Genomic DNA, 20,543 nt, shown 5'->3' on the forward strand with positions numbered 1-20,543 from the left:
TTTAGTTAATCATGATTGTGTAATGAAGCCTCTATAAAAACCCACAACGACAGGTTTGGAGAGGTTCTAGTTGCTGGGCACGTGGAGGTGATGGGAGAGTGGTGACCTCACAGAGGCAATGGAAGCTCCACGCCCCTTACTTCATACCTGGCCCTGTGCATCTCTTCTGTCTTGCTGTTCCTGAATTATATGCTTTTAAGTGAAACCAGTGACCTGGTAAGTAAAACGTGCTCTGAGCTCTGTGAGCCGCTCTCAGAAATTAATAAGTCCGAAGGGAGGAGGTGTTGGGAACCTCTGATTTATGGCCAGTCGTTCAGAAGCACAGGTGGCAACCTGGACTCGTGACTGACATCTGATGTAGGGTTGGGGGGCAGGTTAAGAACTGCACCCTTAACCCCTGGAATCTGACACTGTCCCCAGGCAGAGAGTGTCAGAATTGAGTAGGATTGCTGCTTATTGGTGATGTGGGAGAAACGTCCCCCTGACTCCTGTTTAAATTGATCTCAGAATAAATAGTTCAATCATTTCCTTGTAGTAAGATTTCTAAGTCCGGCGTGTGTTACCCTCAGAGCACGTCTTATGGCTCCTTGCAGCCCACGTCCTGATAGTCAGTCACCTTTCCAGTGGTCAGCCGCCACATGTGGCGATTGGCCAGCACATCGGACAGCACTGCTCTAGGACAAAAGTCTAGGGGCGCGATTTTGCTGGTCGTGATATAAGCCCAGCCTCAGTTTATTAGATGCCGCTATTTTTCTCGGACGTGCTTGTACTGTTTATATTCCAACAACCATTGTCCCACACTTTCACTAACACTGGGTGTTTTCAGACATTGTAATATTTGCCAACTTGGAGCAAGTATAATAGTATCTTGCTAAGGTTTTCATGTGCACTTTCCTGGTTGTGAATGGTGTGGGGCAGCTTTGTATTTGTTTACTGGTTGTCGTGTGCTGTCCTTTATGAGGCAGGAGCCTGCTCAAGGGAGCCCATTTTCTGTATGTTCTCTTTCTTATGTATTTATAGAAATTCTTCTTCAGTTCTGGAGGCTGATACTTTGATGCTTATTGTGTTGTAAACATCTTCTCGTACTTGAAGGCAGATGACTGAGCACTCCCCGTGGCGTGTTTTATGAAGAGTCCTTAATTTTAACACAGTCCGTATTTTCAGTGTTTCTCTTTATAAAGAGTGCTATTTATGCGTTGTTCAGGAAACCTTCCCTACCTTAAGTGCATGGAGCTATCCTGTGATATTGTCATCTAATAGCTCTATTGCTTTGGTTCACAGAAAGCACTAGGTCTTCAGTCCATCCGCCCTGGAGTTTAGTGCATCGTATGAGCTAAGGGTGCGATTTCATTCGACTGCGTTCAGGTCCCTAGTAGCCCACATGTGTTTGAAATGTCTGTCTTTTTGTCACTTCTTTGTATCACCTCCTCTATCGTGCATGATGTTTCCTGTGGTTGAGGTCCACCTACCCTATTTTTGGGTGCCCCTACTCTGCTCCCGTGGTCTATCCCCGTGTCAGTACAACACTGTCTTAGTCTCTGTAACATTGTGATCCGTCTTGATGTCTTACAGAGCCAGTCCTCACACAATGTTCTTCTTCATGATTGCAGTGGCTCCTGGGAAATTTCTACTTCAATGTCAATTTTACAACAGCGTGTCACGTTCCAGAAAAGTCAATCGGGAGATTGGGTGACAGACAAATTGCTTTATTCTGCAGATCAATTAGGATAGAATTGACATTTATATATACTGGTTTCAAATCCATTAACATGCATATTTTTCCATTTATTTACAAGTTTGCTGTCCTTCAGTACAGATTTGTAATTTCCTCCATTGAGGAAGTGCACAGTATACTTCTGTTATGTCCATCTTTAAAGAATGAGACATGTTCCAGGTATAACAAAATTTCTTTTTTTTTTTTTTTGAAGGTAAAATAACGACTTTTACTTTTCTTTTTTTTTTTTTTTTACGACTTTTACTTTTCTTAATCTAAAATATAACTGTTTAATAATAAAATTGTATTAGGTAATTATAGTATATAGGCACATGAAATGAATAACAGCAATGTTATAAGAGATGGGAGGTAGGAACCGGGAAGACTTTCTTATAGGTTACCAGCACTAAACATGAAGCAGCATAATGTTATTTGAAGGTGGACTTAGATTAATTAAAAATGTATGTTTCAAATTTAAAGTCAACTGTTTTTTAATGAATTTTTTATTAGTTTCAGGTGTACAAAGCAACGTAATAGTTAGACATTTAATCGCCTCATAAAGTGATAACCCCACCCCCAATCTACTACCCCTCTGACATCTTACAATAGCTGTTTCAATACCATCGACTATCTTCCCTATGTTGTGCTCCACATACTGTGACTATATACACCTACATATTTAGTTACAGCTGACATTCAATATTATTCTACTTCAGCTTCAGGTGTATAGCACATTGGTCAGGCATCTACACAGTCTATGAAATGATCCCCCTGATAAGTCCAGTGCCCATCTGGCACCTTACATGATCTTTACAACATTGTTGATTATATTCCCCAGAGTGTATTAACTATCAATTTATATTTCATTTTTTATTACATTTATAACAAAATTTTTGATGCTGTTGTCAATGGCATCTTTTATAACATCCCGTTTTTGTTTATTACTGTGATACAGAAATGCGTTTGATTTTTGTAATTTCATTTTGTCTCTAGCAATCCCACTAACTCTCTTATTAAGCCCCCAAATGTTATCCGTATATACTTTTGCATTTTATATATATATAATCACTTATGAAGAAAGAACTCTTTGTTTTCTTTTCAATTTTCATACCTTTTACTTGGTGTTGTTACCTTTCTAGACTAGTACCTGATGCTACTGCATTAGGTATGATGTTTGCGGAAGACACCCTTTATCTTGTTAGGGAAATTCTCTTTTATTCCTACTTGGCCGTGAGTTTTATCAGGAAGGCATTTGAAATCACCCAATGCTCACTTCTTTTAATCTCTTGAAATTGAATCAGTCAAGGGCTGATCATGAAACTAGAAGCCACACCATGTATTTCAGCAGTGGTAATTTAACCCAAGGAACTTGTTATGCGGATGTTGAAACACTAACTAACGGAGCACGAAGGAAGCGCTGCCTGGACGTCTTGCACCGCTCTAGTCTCTGCTTAGAGGGAGGTTTTCTTTGTTTTTGTTTAAATTAATGTTCTTATGTATGTATTTTGTTGAGATATAATTGACAGGTAACATTATGTTAGTTTCAGGTGTCTGACTTCATGATTTGACATGTGTATATATTGTGAACTGCTCACCACAATGTGTCAAGTTAACGCCCATCACAGCATGTAGTTACACATTTTTTTCTTGTGATCAGAACTTTTAACAGTTTTCTCTCTTAGCAATTTACTCTCTTAGCAATTTTCAAATATACAACACAGTGTTAACTATATTATTATAGTTAATATTATCATTGTCCAATATCACTAATTATAGTCATCAAGCTATACATTACATCCCCATGATTTAATTATTTTATAACTGTATGATTGTGCTTTTTGCCCACCCCCTACCCTCTGTCTCTGGCAACCACCAATCTGTTCTCCATACGTCTGAGTTCTATTTTTTTTTTAAAGTTCTCACATATAAGTGAGATCATACAGTATATGTCTTTCTCTGTCTGACTTATTTCACTCAGCATAATGTGCTCATGGTCCACCCATGTTGTTGCAAGTGGCAGGATTTCCTTCTTTTTTTATGACTGAACAATAAAAAAACATTCTATTGTATGTGGACCACATTTTCTTCATCCATTCATTTGTCAATGGACTCTAGGTTGCCTCTATATTTTGGTTATTGTAAATACTACTGCAATGAACAGAGGGGTGCATGTATCTTTTCAAGTTATGTCTTAATTTCTTCTGAATAAATACCCAGAAGTGGAATTGCTGGATCATATGGGAGCGTAGTGGATGCACTAAATTACATTCCCAACAACAATGCAAGAGGGTTGCCCTTTCTCCACATCCTTGCCAACACTTGGGGTTTCTTCTCTTTTTGATAATCTCAGCTAGAGATTTGCTAGGCCACTCAGTGATGTGCATTGTGGGGACACAACCATGGGAGTCCTGCTTTCTTTAGTCCTTTGCTTGCACAAGACAATCTTCTCTGCGATACATGCAGAGTCAGGGGTGGGTGAGGAATAGGGCTGGTTACCTCTTGTTCACGTGGACCCCGTGGGCAGGGGCAGACCCAGGTTTTGTGGAGCCCGACATTTACACGAATGTGGAGATCACTGCTTCAGAAAGAAAATGCAAAATGTGGCACACATGTGAATTTTTCTGAAAGGGTAAAACACATTGCATCAAGTCACCAAAACTAAAATGCTCAAAATCAAAATACAAGACAATTCAGGAAAATTACAGACTATTTTATTAGTCGTACAGCATACCTGTCTGGCACTCCTGCATAACACATGTTCCCCACATTTATGGCTGGTGCTCTTTGATTGCCTCTTTTTATGAGAATAATTGCCATATAGTAATAAATATTAATATATTAGTAAATATTATTTATTGTTATAAGCCGTATGTTTATATAATATAGAGAATAGAAAGAGAATTCAATACTTTCTCCAGCACGATTGATTGAAATTTCTTTTACTCTTGTATGCTTTAAGAAACTTTCTTTCAATCCCAAAACTTGTTACTGGGAATGTCTAAAAGGTTTAAGATAGTTGTCACATTTGGGAAAACATGTACCACGTTTCCTTCATAAAAGAGCAGTAGGATTACAGGTCATTTCCTCATATCACTTGAGCCCTTGTCGGGCTTTGAAAAAGACACCAAGTATGTGAAGGACCCTGAAGACAGAGCTTCCTGAGCTTTAAGGCAGCAAATTGGCTTCTGTGCTGAGGTCCAGCCTTTGGAGTCCCCGCTGAACGGGGCGAGGGTCTCCCTCTCCACAGCCCATGTGGAGCAGGCCTGTGCTCCATCTGTCCCACTGACCTTAAACTCATGGAGAACAACACTCGTGCATCCCACGTCCCCAGAACCCTCAGTGCAAAGGGGCTTCACTGCTCAGCTTTCCCCTGGATTCCACCTTCCACTGGATTTGAGTCTAAATTCCCTTCTTTCTTGCCAGCACTTGAATGATCTTCAGAAAATTTAAAATTATTCTTTTCCAGAGCATGCAGTGGTTTCAGCTGGAGGTGGCTCCCTCTGAGTCCCCAGGACCAGCCCTGTTTCTTCCAACCATGTTGGGCCCCTTCAGTGACCCCCCTCTTGACTTAAACATGATATGCAAGGTAACCACTTCCAGATTCACATCTGGACAAATTTCTCAACCTCTGGGGACCTCGGTGTATCCACCTGCAGGGTCGGGTGGGGGCAGAGGGTAGGGCAGGGTGATTTCTCAGCCCCCAGCTCACCCCGAAGGCCTGTGGAGCCCAAGTTCCCCTTCCAGGTGTGGCCACAGCTCTCTGAGCCCCGGCTTCCTGCTGGGGCGTCCTAGGCCGCACCCCACACTATCAGCATTTCCTTCCCTGCAGAGGACGTGGGCCCCGGCTCTGCCCTGTCAGATGCAGACATGGTGCCTCTGCTGCTGCTGCCCCTGCTGTGGGGAGGTGAGTGGCCCAGGGTCCTGGAAGCCAGTGCAGGTTGGGGAGGGGCTGCAGCTGCAGCTGAAGCTCTGTGTCCCCCCAGGGTCCCTGCAGGAGAAACAAGGGTACGAGCTCAGACTGAAGGAATCGGTGACAGTGCAGGAGGGTCTGTGCGTCCACGTGCCCTGCTCCTTCTCCTACCCCTGGAATCCGTGGTATTCCTCTGACGTGCTCCACATCTACTGGTACCGGATTGGGGGCAACATACAACACAGTTATCTTGTGGCCTCAAACAACCCAGATAAACCAGTGAGGACTGAGACCTCCGACCGATTCCGCCTCCTTGAGGACCCCAGGACCAATAGCTGTTCCCTGAGTATCAGCAATGCCAGGAGGAGCGACACAGGAACCTACTTCTTCCGAGTGGAGAGAGGATATTATGTGAAATATAGTTACACAGAGAAGAAGCTGCATTTGCAGGTGACAGGTATGGCGGGGCCCAGAAGAGGACCTGGGACATGGGACCCCCGTCTTAGGACAGGAACAGGACACTGGAACACTCCCTGTCAGGGCCTAGGGGGTGTTGCTGTGGGAAGAGACACGGGACCTGGGGTGAGCTCAGACCCCGAGGCATGGGTCCCTCTCAGGGTCACACTCTGGGTCCCCACACCCTGGGGCCCAGGCACCGCCTCTCTCCTCCTCAGCCCTCACAGAGTTACCCGACATCCACGTTCCGGGGCCTCTGGAGTCCGGCCGCCCCACACGCCTGACCTGCAACCTGCCAGGGTCCTGCGAAGGGGGAAGACCTCTGACCTTCTCCTGGGTGGGGGCCGCTCTTGACTTGCTGAGCCCCTGGGCCCTTCACTCCTCAGTGCTAACCCTCACCCTGAGGCCCCGGGACCACGGCACCAACCTCACCTGTCAGGTGAAACAGCAAGGATATAGTGTGACTATGGAGAGAACCATCCTGCTCAATGTGTCCTGTGAGTTTGGAGGGGTGGCTGGGTCCCTTTGGGTAGTAGCAGTGCTGTGTGTGTGTGTGTGTGTGTGTGTGTGTGTGTGTGTGTGTGTGTAGGGGAGGGCGAGGGGGAGGCTAGGCTGACCTGAGAAGACTCTCATGCATCTGAGTCTAGGTGAGGAGTTGGCCAGGCCAATTCCACCTTCCTGGGTCCCACCACCCCTTGGGTATGGGGTCAGCTTCCATCCTGCTCCTCACCTCTGAGTGGGGCATATGTTTCCATCCCAGATGCCCCACAGAACCTCACCATACGCATCTTCAGAAATGTCACAGGTAGGAAAAAGCTTCGTCTCGCTGGGGCTGGGACGTGTCCCTGGGGCCACCGTGGACCAGAGGGGCAATCAGAGTTTGAATGGGGTCAGATATGGGAAGGGCAAGGATAAGAGTCACGGCCCTCCCTCCTCACATCCCTGCACCTGCTCGTTCCACCTCTCTCTCTCTCTCTCTCTCTGTCTGTCTCTCTGTCTCTCTGTCTGTCTCTCTCTCTCTCCTTTCTCTCTCTCTCTGTCACCCTCTCTTTGCACTTCTCTCCCCAAAGCCTTCGAGATTCTGCAAACCACTTCGCCCCTTCCCATACTGGAGGGCCAGGCTCTGCGGCTGCTCTGTGCTGCTGACAGCAACCCCCCTGCAGACCTGAGCTGGTTCCGGGGGTCCCCACCCCTGAACACCACCCCCATCTCCAGCACCGAGATCCTGGATCTGCCTCGAGTGGGGATTGCAGAAGAAGGAGAGTTCACCTGCCAAGCCCGGCACCCGCTGGGCTCCCCAAATGTCTCTCTGAACCTCTCTGTGCACTGTGAGTGGGGGGATGGGGGACCCCTGGGGGCAGGACACCTGGGCGCTGGGGAGGGGAGAGGCACCGCTGACCCTTCTCCTCCCTCCCCACAGACCCCCCACAGGTCTCCTGCTCCTGGGGGGACAAGAGACTACACTGCAGCTGCTCCTCCCGAGCCCAGCAGGCCCCCTCCCTGCGCTGGCGGCTGAGGGAGCAGCTGCTGGAGCGAAACTTCAGCAACACCTCCTTCAAGGTCACCTTCAGCTCAGAGGGGCCCTGGGCCAACAGCTCCCTGAGCCTCAGCGAGGGGCTCAGCTCCAGCCTCAGACTCAGCTGCGAGGCTGAGAATGTCCATGGGACCCAGAGTGTCACTGTCTTGCTGCTGCCAGGTCAGGGGATCTGCTGGGGACTGAGGCTGAGGGAGAAAGGAGTGGATTGGAGATGAAGCTGGGTGTGAGGGGCTGGGGCCTGGACAGCAGGTGATTGCTAGGACAGGGCCCTCCAGCTCGTGTCTGAACAGCCGGTTCTGTAAGGAGGTGGAAAACCAGGGGACTTGGTGCTGGGACTGGGTCATCTCATGCCCTTTCCTCTGCAGGGAAGTCAGTGTCCCTGGCAGGAGTGGTTCCTGGGGCTCTTGGAGGCGCTGGTGCCATGGCCCTGCTGTCCTTATGCTCATGTCTCATCTTCTTTTGCATGTAAGCCTTTGTCCTGGGGAGGAACAGGGAAGTGTGCAGTAGGCGGCGATGACAGGTGTCACTGAATCCCAGAAAAGCAGAGCTGAGTGCATCCAGAGGGGCCTACTTTGGGAGGTGGGTGGGGGTAACAGCTTTATTGAGATACAATTCCCATATGGTTAACGTGTACCGTTCAACGGCTTTTAGTTCATTCACGCAGGTTGTGCACCCAACACCACAATCTATTTTAGAACTTTTTCAGTAGGCCAAAATGAAAAAGAAACAAAGAGAAATCCCACGCCCCTTAATTGTGATCCTGTCCCCACCGTCCCCCCAGCCCTAGGCAACCACTAATCTATTTTCTATTTCTCTACACTTTCCCATCCTAGACATCTCATACAAATGGAATCATAATATGTGACCCTTCGTGACTGACTTCTTTCATGTAGCATGATATTCTCAAGGTTCATGCATGTGTCAGTACTTTATTCACTTTTATGTCTAAATAATATTCCATTTAATGGATGGGGCACATTGTATTTGTCCATTCATGTGTTTTGGACATTCGGGTTGTTGCCGCATTTTGACCATCACGAATAACACTGCTGTGATCACTCGTGTACGAGTTTCTGTGTGTAAGCGGGGTCTTTAGTGACAGAAATTCAATCTTGGCCAAAAGCCTGGTCATCCAGGGGGACAGAGTACTCACTTGCATGTCAGGAGGGTCTGAGTCTGGTTTCAGGGCCTGGATGCCCCAGTTGTGTTACCAGGGAGTGAGGGCAGCGTGTCCGCCTGTGCCTGGGCCACTCTGGCTGCAGTGTTGTCATCTCTCCCCTTAGAGTGAAAGCCCGCAGGAAACAAGCGTCCAGGAGACTAAAGGGCGTGGATGATGAAGATGCTGTCATGGGTACAGTCGCCTTGGTGAGTGATGTGGGTGTCTTTTCATGCAGTGTGAACATCCATTCAAGGAGTGCAGACAGCTCCTTAGCCTTCCCCCAAGCCCACGCCTCTGTGGTCAGCTGGGCAGGCAGCTGCGGGCTGACTTTCTTTGGGTTCTTCCCCTTCCTCTCTCGGAGCCAATGGTCAGCCCCCTGCCCTACCCCTGCTGACCACTGAGCCCACCTCACCTCTTTGCCAGATACAGGCTGCCAGAACCATTTCCTCTAAACTGTTACTTTCTACCCCTTCTGGGCATGTTACCTCACCTGTCCCACCTCAGTTTCCTTATCTGCAAATGGGGATAATAAGAGTATCCTTTATACTGGGTTTTTGTGATGATTAAATGTATTAGTAAGCCCCCGATATGGTCTAATCAATCATAGTGTTACAAAAATTAAAATGAACGAGCAAATAGTTGAGTTCATAAGAAATGGGTGTAGAATAAGATAAATGAAAAACTGTCCCATTGGCCCAACCTGCCCTTGGGACCGTGCCCGCCTTAGTTCTTCCCTGACTCTCTTCTCTCCCCTTCACTCAGGGTTCAAAGCAAAAGCCCCAGCCAGACAGCCCCCCAGAGCAAGTGCTACCTGCCGGGGATGCCCCTTCCTCAGGGGAGCAACAGGAGGAGCTCCACTATGCGAACCTCAGCTTTCATGGGATAAAGTTGCGGGACCCTCAGGACCAGGAGGCCACCAGCACCTGCGAGTACTCAGAGATCAATACGAGAAAATGAGGACCCACCCAGAGCTCAGTCTTGGCCGGAGGGATCACAGCCCCTCTCAGGGAAAGAAATCAGGGATGAATTATTGTCGCATGAGGTGCCCTAGTGGCAACATTAACAGACAGGTGGCAGGACTAGAAAGACTTGGGCTCCACTGCAGGCTTTAGCACGTCCTAAGGCATAGTTATCAGGCAATTCACTTTAGTTCTCTGTTCCTCAGTTGCCCATTCTGTCCATCAGATATCATGCAGCCTACCTCAAGGTGGTTGTGAGCATTAAAGAAATTAACACAGAAATCAACCAACAGAAGTCCTGTCACATGGTGCGTGCTCAGGCTTGCTGGTCTCTCTTTTCTTTGAACACAAAAGTCCTGCTTGTAAGTTCTCCTGAGGCCAGGGCTGACCGGGCACAGAGGGCCGAGTGGCAACTTGTTGGTGTCACTGTCCCTCCCAGAACTCTTCAAAGCCATCCAGGGAAAGACCAGCCCCTCAGCCTCACATTCGTTTCATAATATGGTATCTTGCAGTCTCTCTGGTGTCATCTCCGCACCCCATTTTTACCTGTCAAATTTTCCAGCACATTCCTTTTCCTCCTGACTTTCAATCCCCTCCCTCTCTCGTTTACGGGCCCCATAATGTTCTTTGCAAGTCTGTTGACCGAAAACAAAGGTCAACTAGGTATTGTGTCGTAAAGAGGAGTCATTCAGGGAAAAGGAAAGTGTTGCAAGGTGTGTGCACAGCCACCCGCGAGCCGTATGCACACCCTGCACAAGAAGCAGCAGGAAACCCTGTAGCGGGGAAGAGGAGGGGGCTGTTACGACCACAGAGCTCTGTTGTAACTGTAGAGTTTTTCCTGCAGCTCTTGGGACCACGAGGGCTGTGAGAGCTCACTCACAGGCCCTTCTGATTCCTGTCTGGGTTAAGGTCTCTGCGGCAAATTTGGACAAGCCAGAGAGCTGACCCTGACTGTCTCCTGTACAAATCCATTCACAATTTTCTGGCCTTGGACAACACATAACAAGCATCGTCCCCTGACATTTATCTACTCACCCACCCTCTCCTCTCGGCCTTTGTTCCTTCAGCCTTCCATGCTGGCTCATACTGAAGATTTTGCAATTCGAGATTCCACCTGCTAGAGGTCACACCACCTTATTTTCGTCTGGCTTACACCATCCTGTCCTTCAAAACTGAGTTCAGGGACAGATTTGGGATGAGAAGGTGGACTGAAAAAAGAGCTTATGCTCTCCCTCCTCTAGAGTTAAACTAATTTAATTTTTTAAAAGAGAGCACTAAAACCAAAGCAGCCAAAAATTTACCAGCAGTACTACAGCGTAAGTGTCTAACTTTTTTTGATTGCAAGTGCCTGATGTTAAGCTGTTGATTGCCAAGGCATCCATCTATTTCTAGGGCATCCATCTGCAATAAACATCTTGTCAGCTACACAACCAGATGAAGAGCCCGGCTACACCACCTGTGACGTCTACCTCTTAGAAAGCCCTGGGTGACCTAGATAACTGACCTCTTGAGTGACCCCACTTTTCCCTCCCAAACTTTAATTCCCACTCTGATATTTTAAATTTGCCAGTAGAAAAACCCATGAAACCCTAGGCACCCCACCCTCCATCCCAGTAAAGGCAGAACCCCCGGTTCTCTCTCTATTTCGCGCTCTCTCACTCCCTGTGCCCTTGCTGAGTGGTCGCTGGGCATGTTGTGTATCCTCCGGGACTTGTGAGGACAGTCATCCCCCCTTATCCGTGGGACCCCCTGTGGCTGCTTGAAACCATGGATGGTACCAACCTTATATGTATTATGACTTTTCCTATACATACGTACCTATGATAAAGTTTAATTTATAAATTAGGCACAGTAAGAGATTAATACCAATAACTAATAATAAAATAGAACAATTATAAAAATACACTGTGATAAAGATTATGTGACTGTGGTGTCTTTCTCTCAAAACATCTTATTGTCCTGTACTTATCCTTCTTCTTGTGAGGATGGGAGATGACACGTGCCTACCTGATGAGATGAAGTGAGGTGAATGGTGCAGGCATTACGGCATAACATGAGGTTACTATAAGGGTTACTTGTACATAAGCACCATGATACTGTGACAGTCGATCTGATAATCAATGTGACTAGTGGGCTGGAGGCACATATAACATGGAGACACAGAGCGATGGCTCCCAGCCCAGGCAGACAGACCAGAACAGCACGAGATTCATCACGCTCCTCAGAATGTCATGAAATCTAAAACATATGAATTGTTTATTTCTGGAATTTTGTATTTAATATTTTGGGGCTGTGGTTGACCAGGGCTAACCAAAAACATGGAAAACGAAATCACAGGTCCAGGAGGACTACTGCAATAAACCCGTTTTTTCAAAGTTCTCTGATGGTTGTTGCTGAAGTGTGTCTTATAATAAGAACCACAAGGGCTGGTTCAGCCACAACGTTGGCTCCAGTGGGGGAAATGTCGTGGCCACATATAGCATGGGCCTAAGTGAGTGTCTCAGTGACACAAAACAAGCACCCAAATCTGGATAAGTTATTTCCTAAACTTTAGAAAGTGGGCCTTAGGAAAGAAGTGGACAATTACAGTGCGGAAGTAGAACACCAATTCCCCACATCCACTACCCAAAACCCCTTTTCAGTGTGATAATAAGTTGAGTTGTGACTCTTGTGTTGGTAATGACAGGTTAGATTATTCTGATCAAGACTTGTGCTGACAATAACAAAATCCTTTGGGAAACAAAACTAAAGAGAAGAAATAAAATCCCTTATTTTAAAAGTATAGAATACCTGAAAAGAAAAGAAAATGGGAACATATTAGACCAGAATTTTGGGGAAATCCTGAATCCAGAGAATTAGGCAGAATAGCGAAGCCAACATACTAAAATTCCCAATGGCATGTACCCATATTGATCATGTGAGCTTTGGTTCTGTGGCTTTGTGTGGTCTGGAAATGAAAGTCAAGACCCCTGCCCAAGGTGGGAAGTTTCATAGGAGATCACCCCTATATTAAGTTTGTATCAGGGCAAGGTGAGCCAAAGAAAACCAAAGACAAGGAGAAAATCTGAACAGCAGCTGGAGAAAAAAACTGCCTTCACAAAAAAAAGGAAAAGAAAAAGAAAAAAAGAGAGCAGTTTAATTGAATTACCTATAGCAACCATGTAAAGAAGAAAGCAAATCCTATCTTTAAATATCACTTTATAATCTATTCAGTAGACATAATTTAAAAATGAGGAAGCAATACATTTCTTTTGGAAATAATAAATGGAGGAAATCATTGCTTATAGGATAGACATAAAAGATAGCTTTAAAATTCCTGACAATAATAACAGCTAAGTGCAAAGTTGTGGGGAGGGTATATGTATTTTACATTTTCTAATATGTACATATTGCCTAGGAGGAGAGAGAGGTTTTCATTTACTAAAGACTTAGGCATGGGCCGGGCCGGTGGCTCAGGCGGTTAGAGCTCCATGCTCCTAACTCCGAAGGCTGCCGGTTCGATTCCCACATGGGCCAGTGGGCTCTCAACCACAAGGTTGCCAGTTCAATCCCTCGACTCCCACAAGGGATAGTGGGCTCCGCCCCCTGCAACTAAGATTGAACACAGCACCTTGAGCTGAGCTGCCGCTGAGCTCCCGGATGGCCCAGTTGGTTGGAACGAGTCCTCTCAACCACAAGGTTGCCAGTTCGACTCCCGCAAGGGATGGTGGGCTGTACCCCCTGAAAATAGTTGGGACCTGGAGCTGAGCTGCGTGCTCCACAACTAAGACTGAAAGGACAACAACTTGAAGCTGAACGGCACCCTCCACAATTAAGATTGAAAGGACAACAACTTGACTTGGAAAAAAAAAAGGCCTGGAAGTACACACTGTTCCCCAATAAAGTCCTGTTCCCCTTCCCCAATAAAATCTTTAAAAAAAAAAAAAAAAAGACTTAGGCAAGTTAATTATGCATGGAGTAATTTTCATGGTACTCACTCAAGAATAGAATCATATAACTTACGAACTAATCGTGGTTAAAAGTACACTGTGAAAAACTTAGTAAATCAAAAGAAGACAAGAATGGAGAGACAAAGTAATGTGGAATTGGTGGCACATATAGAAAATAAAATATAACATGGGATACTCAAATCGAATATAATGGGTAAATGCTTCAGTTAAAAACAGAGAATCAGCTTGGATTAGTATTCCAAGTACACGTGCCTTATAATATATGCATCTAAATTGTAAAGATAGAGAATTTCAAAAATAAAAGGAGACAAAATTATATACTATGCCAACATTAATAATAGGAAAGCTGGTGTAGTCCTATTAAAGTCATACAAAAACACATTTACTACATCGTTCCATTTAAGTAAAGTAATAAAGCAAACATCTTGGTCAAGAATAATACTCAGGGGGCGGCAGAATGGCTCAATTGGTTAGATTGCAAGCTCTGAACAACAGGGTTGCCAGTTCAATTCCCACATAGGGCAGTGAGCTGCGCCCTCCAGCTTCCAGAGGGGCGGCTGGATGGCTCAGCTGGTTAGAGCCTGAGCTCTCAACAAGGTTGCTGGTTCAATTCCCCTCCATGGGATGGTGGGCTGTGCCCCCCACAACTAAAGATTGAAAACAGCCACTGGACTAGGAGCTGAGCTGCGCCCTCCACAACTAGATTGAAGGACAACTACTTGGAGCTGATGGGTCCTGGAGAAACACACTGTTCCCCAATATTCCCCAATAAAATTTATTTAAAAAAAAAAAGAATAGATACTCAGATGTCATGCTTCGAGGCAAAGGCAGGAAAAAAAATGGTCCCAAATGGCAATATAGTGGTAACTCCTGAGAGGCTGGGATAGGATGGGAAACAAAGAGAAATTCTGAGGTTCCTGGGGGCCTCCAGGTTCTAGTTCTTGACTTGAGAGATGACCACACAGTGTAAACTATAAATACATATATTACATGTAATATAAACTACATATTATGTATTTCTAATATATTATCATGCATTATATTTATAACATTGATATTATATAAATGTAAAGTATTATTGGAACTATATATTAATTACATGTATAATATTTTACACATATTTATATTTATAAATATATTTATAAGTATTTATAAATATATTTATAGTTTACATTATATTATATAATAATTATATATAATATATATAAAAATATTATATTTATATAATATAATGTAAACTATAAATATATATAGTTTACACAATGTAAACTATAAACATATTTTTCATACCAAATATGTGTAAAAATATTTCAAGCTAGGAAATGTCTTATTTTCTGATGGTCATCTTTTGTAGAAAAAATGTGAAGGAAGAATAACATTATTACAGAAAATGATGAGTAAAAGTTAATTTAAAAAACTCAGGCTTCTTGCCAGAAATCTTGATGGATGTGACACCAAAATTGAAAACATTGTGATAAAAGACACTTTAGACACAGTTAATAGTGACAGGCAGGAAGGAGATATCGGCAAGATATAACACTGAGGAGAGATAATTGGACTGTGGGGAAGCAGGGAAGGGCTTGCCAGTGGGAAGGACCTGTCTGAGTAAGGGCCAGGAGACCTGGCACTGTCTGCCGAGTCCTGAAATTGCAAGGGAGAGGTGTGGCTAGGGTTGGTAAAAGTTGGAGAGAAGTTATTCCTGGCAGAAGTGGGGCAGCCCAGGTCCCCAAAGCCCCTCCCCTTCCTCACAACAGCCCCAAGGGCTCCTCAGGGCAATGGTGTCCTGCCCCATTATACAGATAAGAAAACTGAGGCTCCACAGAATGTCCTGGTTCACTCTGAAGTCTGGGTCAAATCTGCTTTGTTCACTTTTGAATTGCTAGCAGCCAGCACAGTGCAAATGCGCAACATTTATTTATGAATGTTTCAAGTAGCTTGGCCTCCCTCCAAATATTTATTTCATAAGGTGAACTCCTATATTGCAAGTGCCAGTGAGAAAATATTCAACATGCAAACAGCTAGCACAGAATCTAGCCTGTGGGCAGTAAATACTTGGACCAGTATTTCTTGTTGTCATCATCAGCATCTCGGCACATTCTTCCCCTTTACACCCACCTTTCTCCCCAGTCCCCTGCTGGCCTAACACTGTGCCCAAACTCCCCTTTCTGTAGGTCACCGTGAGATCTTAATTCTTAGTGCTGGCCTGACTAGCTTGGTCAATCCCCTAAGACATGGAGCAATTCATAGGGGAACTTCCTCTTTTAGGGACATTTCAGTGGCAAATGTTAAGTGGAATCCACCCCTTCAGTAGTAGTGAGCATGTTTCTGGCACCACAAGTTTAAAAGAACAAGGCAACTAGAGGGGTGAGAGGAAAAGCACAGAGATGAGCCCAGCCACTCACACCCCTTCTTCTGACTCCTCCTTCCCAAGAGGAACCCAGCCTTTCCAAACTCCTCCGACTTAGGTGTCTTGCTGGACTAAGGTTCAGACCTTGTGCAGGTAAATTGGGGTGCTTGGCAGGGTTGAGCCCAGGTATTCTCCAGAACTACGGACAGCGCCAACCCTTTGGCGAAGAGCTCCCCAGGTCTGGCATGGTGGATGGAGCGTCCACTGGAGGCACAGCTCTCACCTGTCTCACCGGAGGTAACAGCGCTGGGGAATGAGTCTGGTGACATTCTGTCCTATAGGACAGAGGTGCAGCCAAACTCCTCCTCAGTCTCCCCTCGTTCTAGAGAAGAAGAGACTTAGCTTCAGAGACACAGTGCATTTCTCAGAGGTCACTGGGTTTCTTGCCCCCTCAGGGCTGACTCTACCCTCACCCCCTCCAGAAAACCTTCTGTGTCAGGCTCCTGCCCTTCCTCGCCTCACTTTCCAACGGGTTGATATTTTGCTTTTGCTTTTAATCTGTTCCTTCTACTGTCACAGAGCTCTGGACAACAGAAAACATGATCTGTGATCCTTTTCTGTGCCTGGTGCTATGTCAAGTCCTGAGTCAGCTCAAATGAAGGAATGAAGTATCAGAAGTCTGTTGAGATGTTTGGAGCTGATGGGTCACAGAAATAAATCCTAAGGTTTACTTCATTCTACATGAAGGGTATATACTCAGATTTGGGAAAGGATCCTGTGTCCTCAGTGGGCCGCAGCATTGGGAGTTGTCATGAGGGCAGAGCAAACCAGGCCAGGTCAGGGGAAAATGATGGTGGGGTAAAGAGAGGGAGATTCCATAGATGCCGGAAAAAGGAGATGCCTTTGGGGGCTGGAGGAACTGTTTAGAAGTTAGAAGTCATTCTAAGGATGTGGGTGCGAGGCCCATGGGAACCTGAGAATGGGCTGAGAGACACACACAAGTCCGGTGGGTTTCTGAACTGAAATTGACACCGGAAATCTACCAACATCACACGCACATGTGGGGCTGGAGCCACGGTCACCTTTCTTAGTTCTAGCCCTGACTATAAGGAACCCCTTGCAGATGACTATGAGTTCAGCCCTTTCTTTTTTTGTTTTGTTTTGCTTTAATTTTTTTATTGGGGAAGAGCGTGTTTCTCCCGGGCCCATCACCTCTAAATCGTTGTTCTTCAATCTAGTTATGGAGGGCGCAGCTCAGCTCCAAGTCCAGTTGCCATTTTCAATCTTCAGTTGCAGGGGGCGCAGCCCACCATCCCATGCGGGAATTGAACCAGCAACCTTGTTGTTGAGAGCTCGCGCTCTAACCAACTGAGCCATCAGGCTGCTCCCAGCCATCCCTTCTTGAGACTTCTTGTGTGACCAGGCCTGGGCCGAGGGCCAAAGCAGAGAGAGGATTCAGTGAACAGAGAGACCACACCTTCCATTTCTGAGGGGTGTGGGGGTGGACAGTTGGGACAGGTGACATGAGTGGGGTGTCGGTTTGAAGGGGCCACCTCGACAGGTTATCAGAAGACCTGGGGTGAGAAGAGCTCAGCCTTCACCTCCCTGCTCATCACTGGGGAGAAGGGAGCTCCTGAGACAGGGAGGATCAGGGGCAGCCCAACCCAGAGAGGCCTAGATGTCTTGTTCCTGCAGCTACTCCTGATCCTCAGATAGAAGGGACCAGTGTAGTAATGTCAGGGGCCCCAGACAGGCCCCTTCCAAGCCCAAACTACTGCTGCCCCTGGTGTGTGTTTACGGGTAAGAAGGCTTCAGGACACGGTCCTTGGTCTCTACTGAATGGTCCCCAAGACATGCGAATTGGGGACATGATATAGGACAAAGTGCCTGTGTATCTTCATGCTCTGGCCTTCTCTCATTCTGAAATTTACAGGTTTACTGTAGAATAGCCTACATTTTTTTATTTAAGGGAGAGGCCAACATATACCAGGATCTGTCTCTGACCGAACAGACCAAGAAAAAAGCTGCAGAAGACCAAGGATCTTTGCCCAATTCCACCTCCTTGGGAAACTCCATCTCCAACTGCTCCCTGAGAAACACAGATGCCAGGATGGGGAGACATGGACATTGTTCCTTCAGAAGAAGACTTCTGGGGAGACACCGTCACAAATAGGAACACAGTCCCTGAATGTGACAGGAAGAGTAGAAGGCTCAGCTTAGGGGTTGGGTTGGCACGATGGCCCCTTCTGGTGTCACACTTCTCTGAGCTCGGAGTCTCTTCCTCTCCTCTCCATTGCTAATCCAGATATATGACATCCACATTCTGGGGACCCAAAGTCTGGCCACAAGGGGATCTTGACCTCCCATGCCAGGCAGGGTGAGGGAATAGGACACCCAACAACTTTCACTGGCAAGGGGCCAACCTGAGTCGCCTTTCGCCCGCCACACATCTTATGGTTGTAATGAAGCAGAAGGGTCTGTCTGCGGCCCTGCTCCTTCTCCACCCCAGGATCCCCAGGTGAACTCAATCTAGTTCATGGCTGCTGGTCCTGGGATAGAGCCTTCCTCGCCTGGTGCCCCAGAGACCACACGTAACAGAATCTAAACTGTGTAAAAGAGGATCAGGGCAAATCCACCTCCTCTGAGATGCCCAGACCAGCAACTGCTCACCAAGCATGAGAGGTGTCCATATATGGGACACAGGGACATCCTAACTCTCTGTGAGTACGACAGGTACTCGCTGGGACTGGCTCTAGAAGAGGACATGGGGGATGGGGAGTGTGGGGACATGGGGTGTGTAAGGCCCAGAGCAGGGAGGGCATGGAGACTCCTACACACCTGTTGGATGACTTGACCCTGAGCTGGTGCAGTCATAGAGAAAATGATCCTCTGGTGTGGCTCACGATTTGAAGGCAGGCTAGCTGGTCCTGAGAGAAACAAGGCTTGTGCGGGAGACCCTCAGTGGGTGACATCCTAGAAGCTTAAGGGAAAAGGCATTCAGAGCATGGAGGAAGGTTCAGTAAATTCTCTAGTTCAGGTGACATGATTCTTATAGTGGCTGCCATGTTATTTCAAACACTACTCAAGGAAAAGAAAAAAAAGAACTGGAAAAGCTGAATAAAACTTTTTAAATGTTTGGAGTCAATGGAAATAAAATTTGCACAGTGAAGATGGAAGGAGGAAGTGAAAAGAGATGAGCCAAGTATTTGAAGCCATTTTTTCCCTCAAATAGACTGCTGATTCTGAGAAGACGCTGAGAAGCTAGGCAGAACATTCACCAGCCTCATGGGGCCAGAGGGTAAGAGAGTTGAGAGCTTGCCAAGGAATAGGGGCCCTGGTAAACACGGCAGTGTTGTGCTGTGACCCTAAGAAACGAGGGGAGATTGGAACTAGATGAGATCCTAGAAGGCTTGAAGCCAGGTTTCAAATTCCCTCAATCCTTGATCCGACTGAAGTGATCCATCTGCTAGAGACAACAGTAAATATGTCTGGAGGAAGAGAATACTGCCCAGAGTCTGAAATTGTCTGTAATTTGTCAGCTCTATCAGACAGGCTGTGGTCATGGAAACAGCCACCGAGGGAACCATGAGAAGGGGGTAGAAAAGCCAGACTGTACACAGTGTCAGAGGAGCCAGGAAGTGAAGTTACGGAAGGGGCAGGAGGGTAAGAGACAGCATCACAAAGCGGCTCGCCTGAAGCACATGTGTGGGTGGACATGGCAGAGCTGGCAGAGAATGTGAAAAGCCAAGACATACAGCTGCCAACACGGGAGCCCAAAGGGGAAGCTCACAGGAAGTCCCAGGGGGAGCTGCTGCCTGCGTGTAGCTACTGCCTCGTGGGCACCGGCCAGAGGGCTGGTGGTGAACATGAGGTTGGTGGTGCTCATCAGGGTTGGCAGTGGGGAGAGCGAGCTGCATGTGGAGCGACACAGAGCAAAGTGTGTCACGTTATGTCTGGTTTGATGTATAGCAGTTGTTTCCAGCAGGAGGGTAAGTCTGGTACTAGTCATTCCACCCTGCTTGGTTCTTTGTTGTGTATTTCAGTTCAACGACGAAATTCTCCATTTTACCATCTATCTTCTTAAACACGTTGGTGACAGTTACTGCTTGAAACTCCTACATGTGGATCACCAGTGACCACGTCTGCTCTGTTTTCCACTTGGTGTTCAGTCATTTTGTCCTATCGCCTGGCATGCTTGTAAAAAAAATTTTTATTGAACATCAGGTATTTTGTGTGAAAAACTGTAGAGATTTTCTGAGGCTCCAGTGGAAAAATTTTTCCTATGGATTCTAGAACAGTCTAGAACACCACTGCACAAGGGAATTTTCCGTGATGATGGAAACATTCTCTGTCTGTGCTGTTCAATATGGTAGCCACGAGCCAAGTGTGGGTAAGAAACACTTGAAGTGTGTTTAGTGTAACTGAAGAACTGGGTTCTAAATTTAACTTTAACCAATTTAAATGTAAATAGGCTGGTGTGGCTAGGGCTACCCTCCTTTTGCTTTCTGGCA

The 20,543-nt window shown here is 46.3% G+C and overlaps 1 protein-coding gene across 2 annotated transcripts; it reads left to right on the forward strand.

Annotated features, from left to right (window-relative positions):
* LOC109438396 (sialic acid-binding Ig-like lectin 5) lies at positions 1-10,455 on the forward strand. Of its 2 annotated transcripts, XM_088800519.1 has the most exons (11): positions 1-216; positions 5,181-5,300; positions 5,544-5,618; positions 5,698-6,081; positions 6,299-6,577; positions 6,841-6,885; positions 7,151-7,408; positions 7,501-7,776; positions 7,983-8,082; positions 8,901-8,982; positions 9,539-10,455. In XM_088800519.1, exons 2-11 carry the CDS (start codon positions 5,294-5,296, stop codon positions 9,731-9,733), a joined length of 1,701 nt encoding a protein of 566 aa, XP_088656645.1. In that variant the 5' UTR covers positions 1-216; positions 5,181-5,293; the 3' UTR covers positions 9,734-10,455. The 2 variants fall into 2 exon arrangements, with proteins under 2 accessions (XP_088656645.1, XP_088656646.1); XM_088800520.1 differs by lacking the exon at positions 6,841-6,885.
* The last annotated feature ends 10,088 nt before the right edge of the window (positions 10,456-20,543 follow it).

The sequence above is a fragment of the Rhinolophus sinicus genome, chromosome 8, assembly GCF_057876585.1.
Source record: "Rhinolophus sinicus isolate RSI-liver-muscle chromosome 8, RSI-T2T, whole genome shotgun sequence".
In the NCBI taxonomy this organism is placed as follows: Eukaryota; Metazoa; Chordata; class Mammalia; order Chiroptera; family Rhinolophidae; genus Rhinolophus; species Rhinolophus sinicus.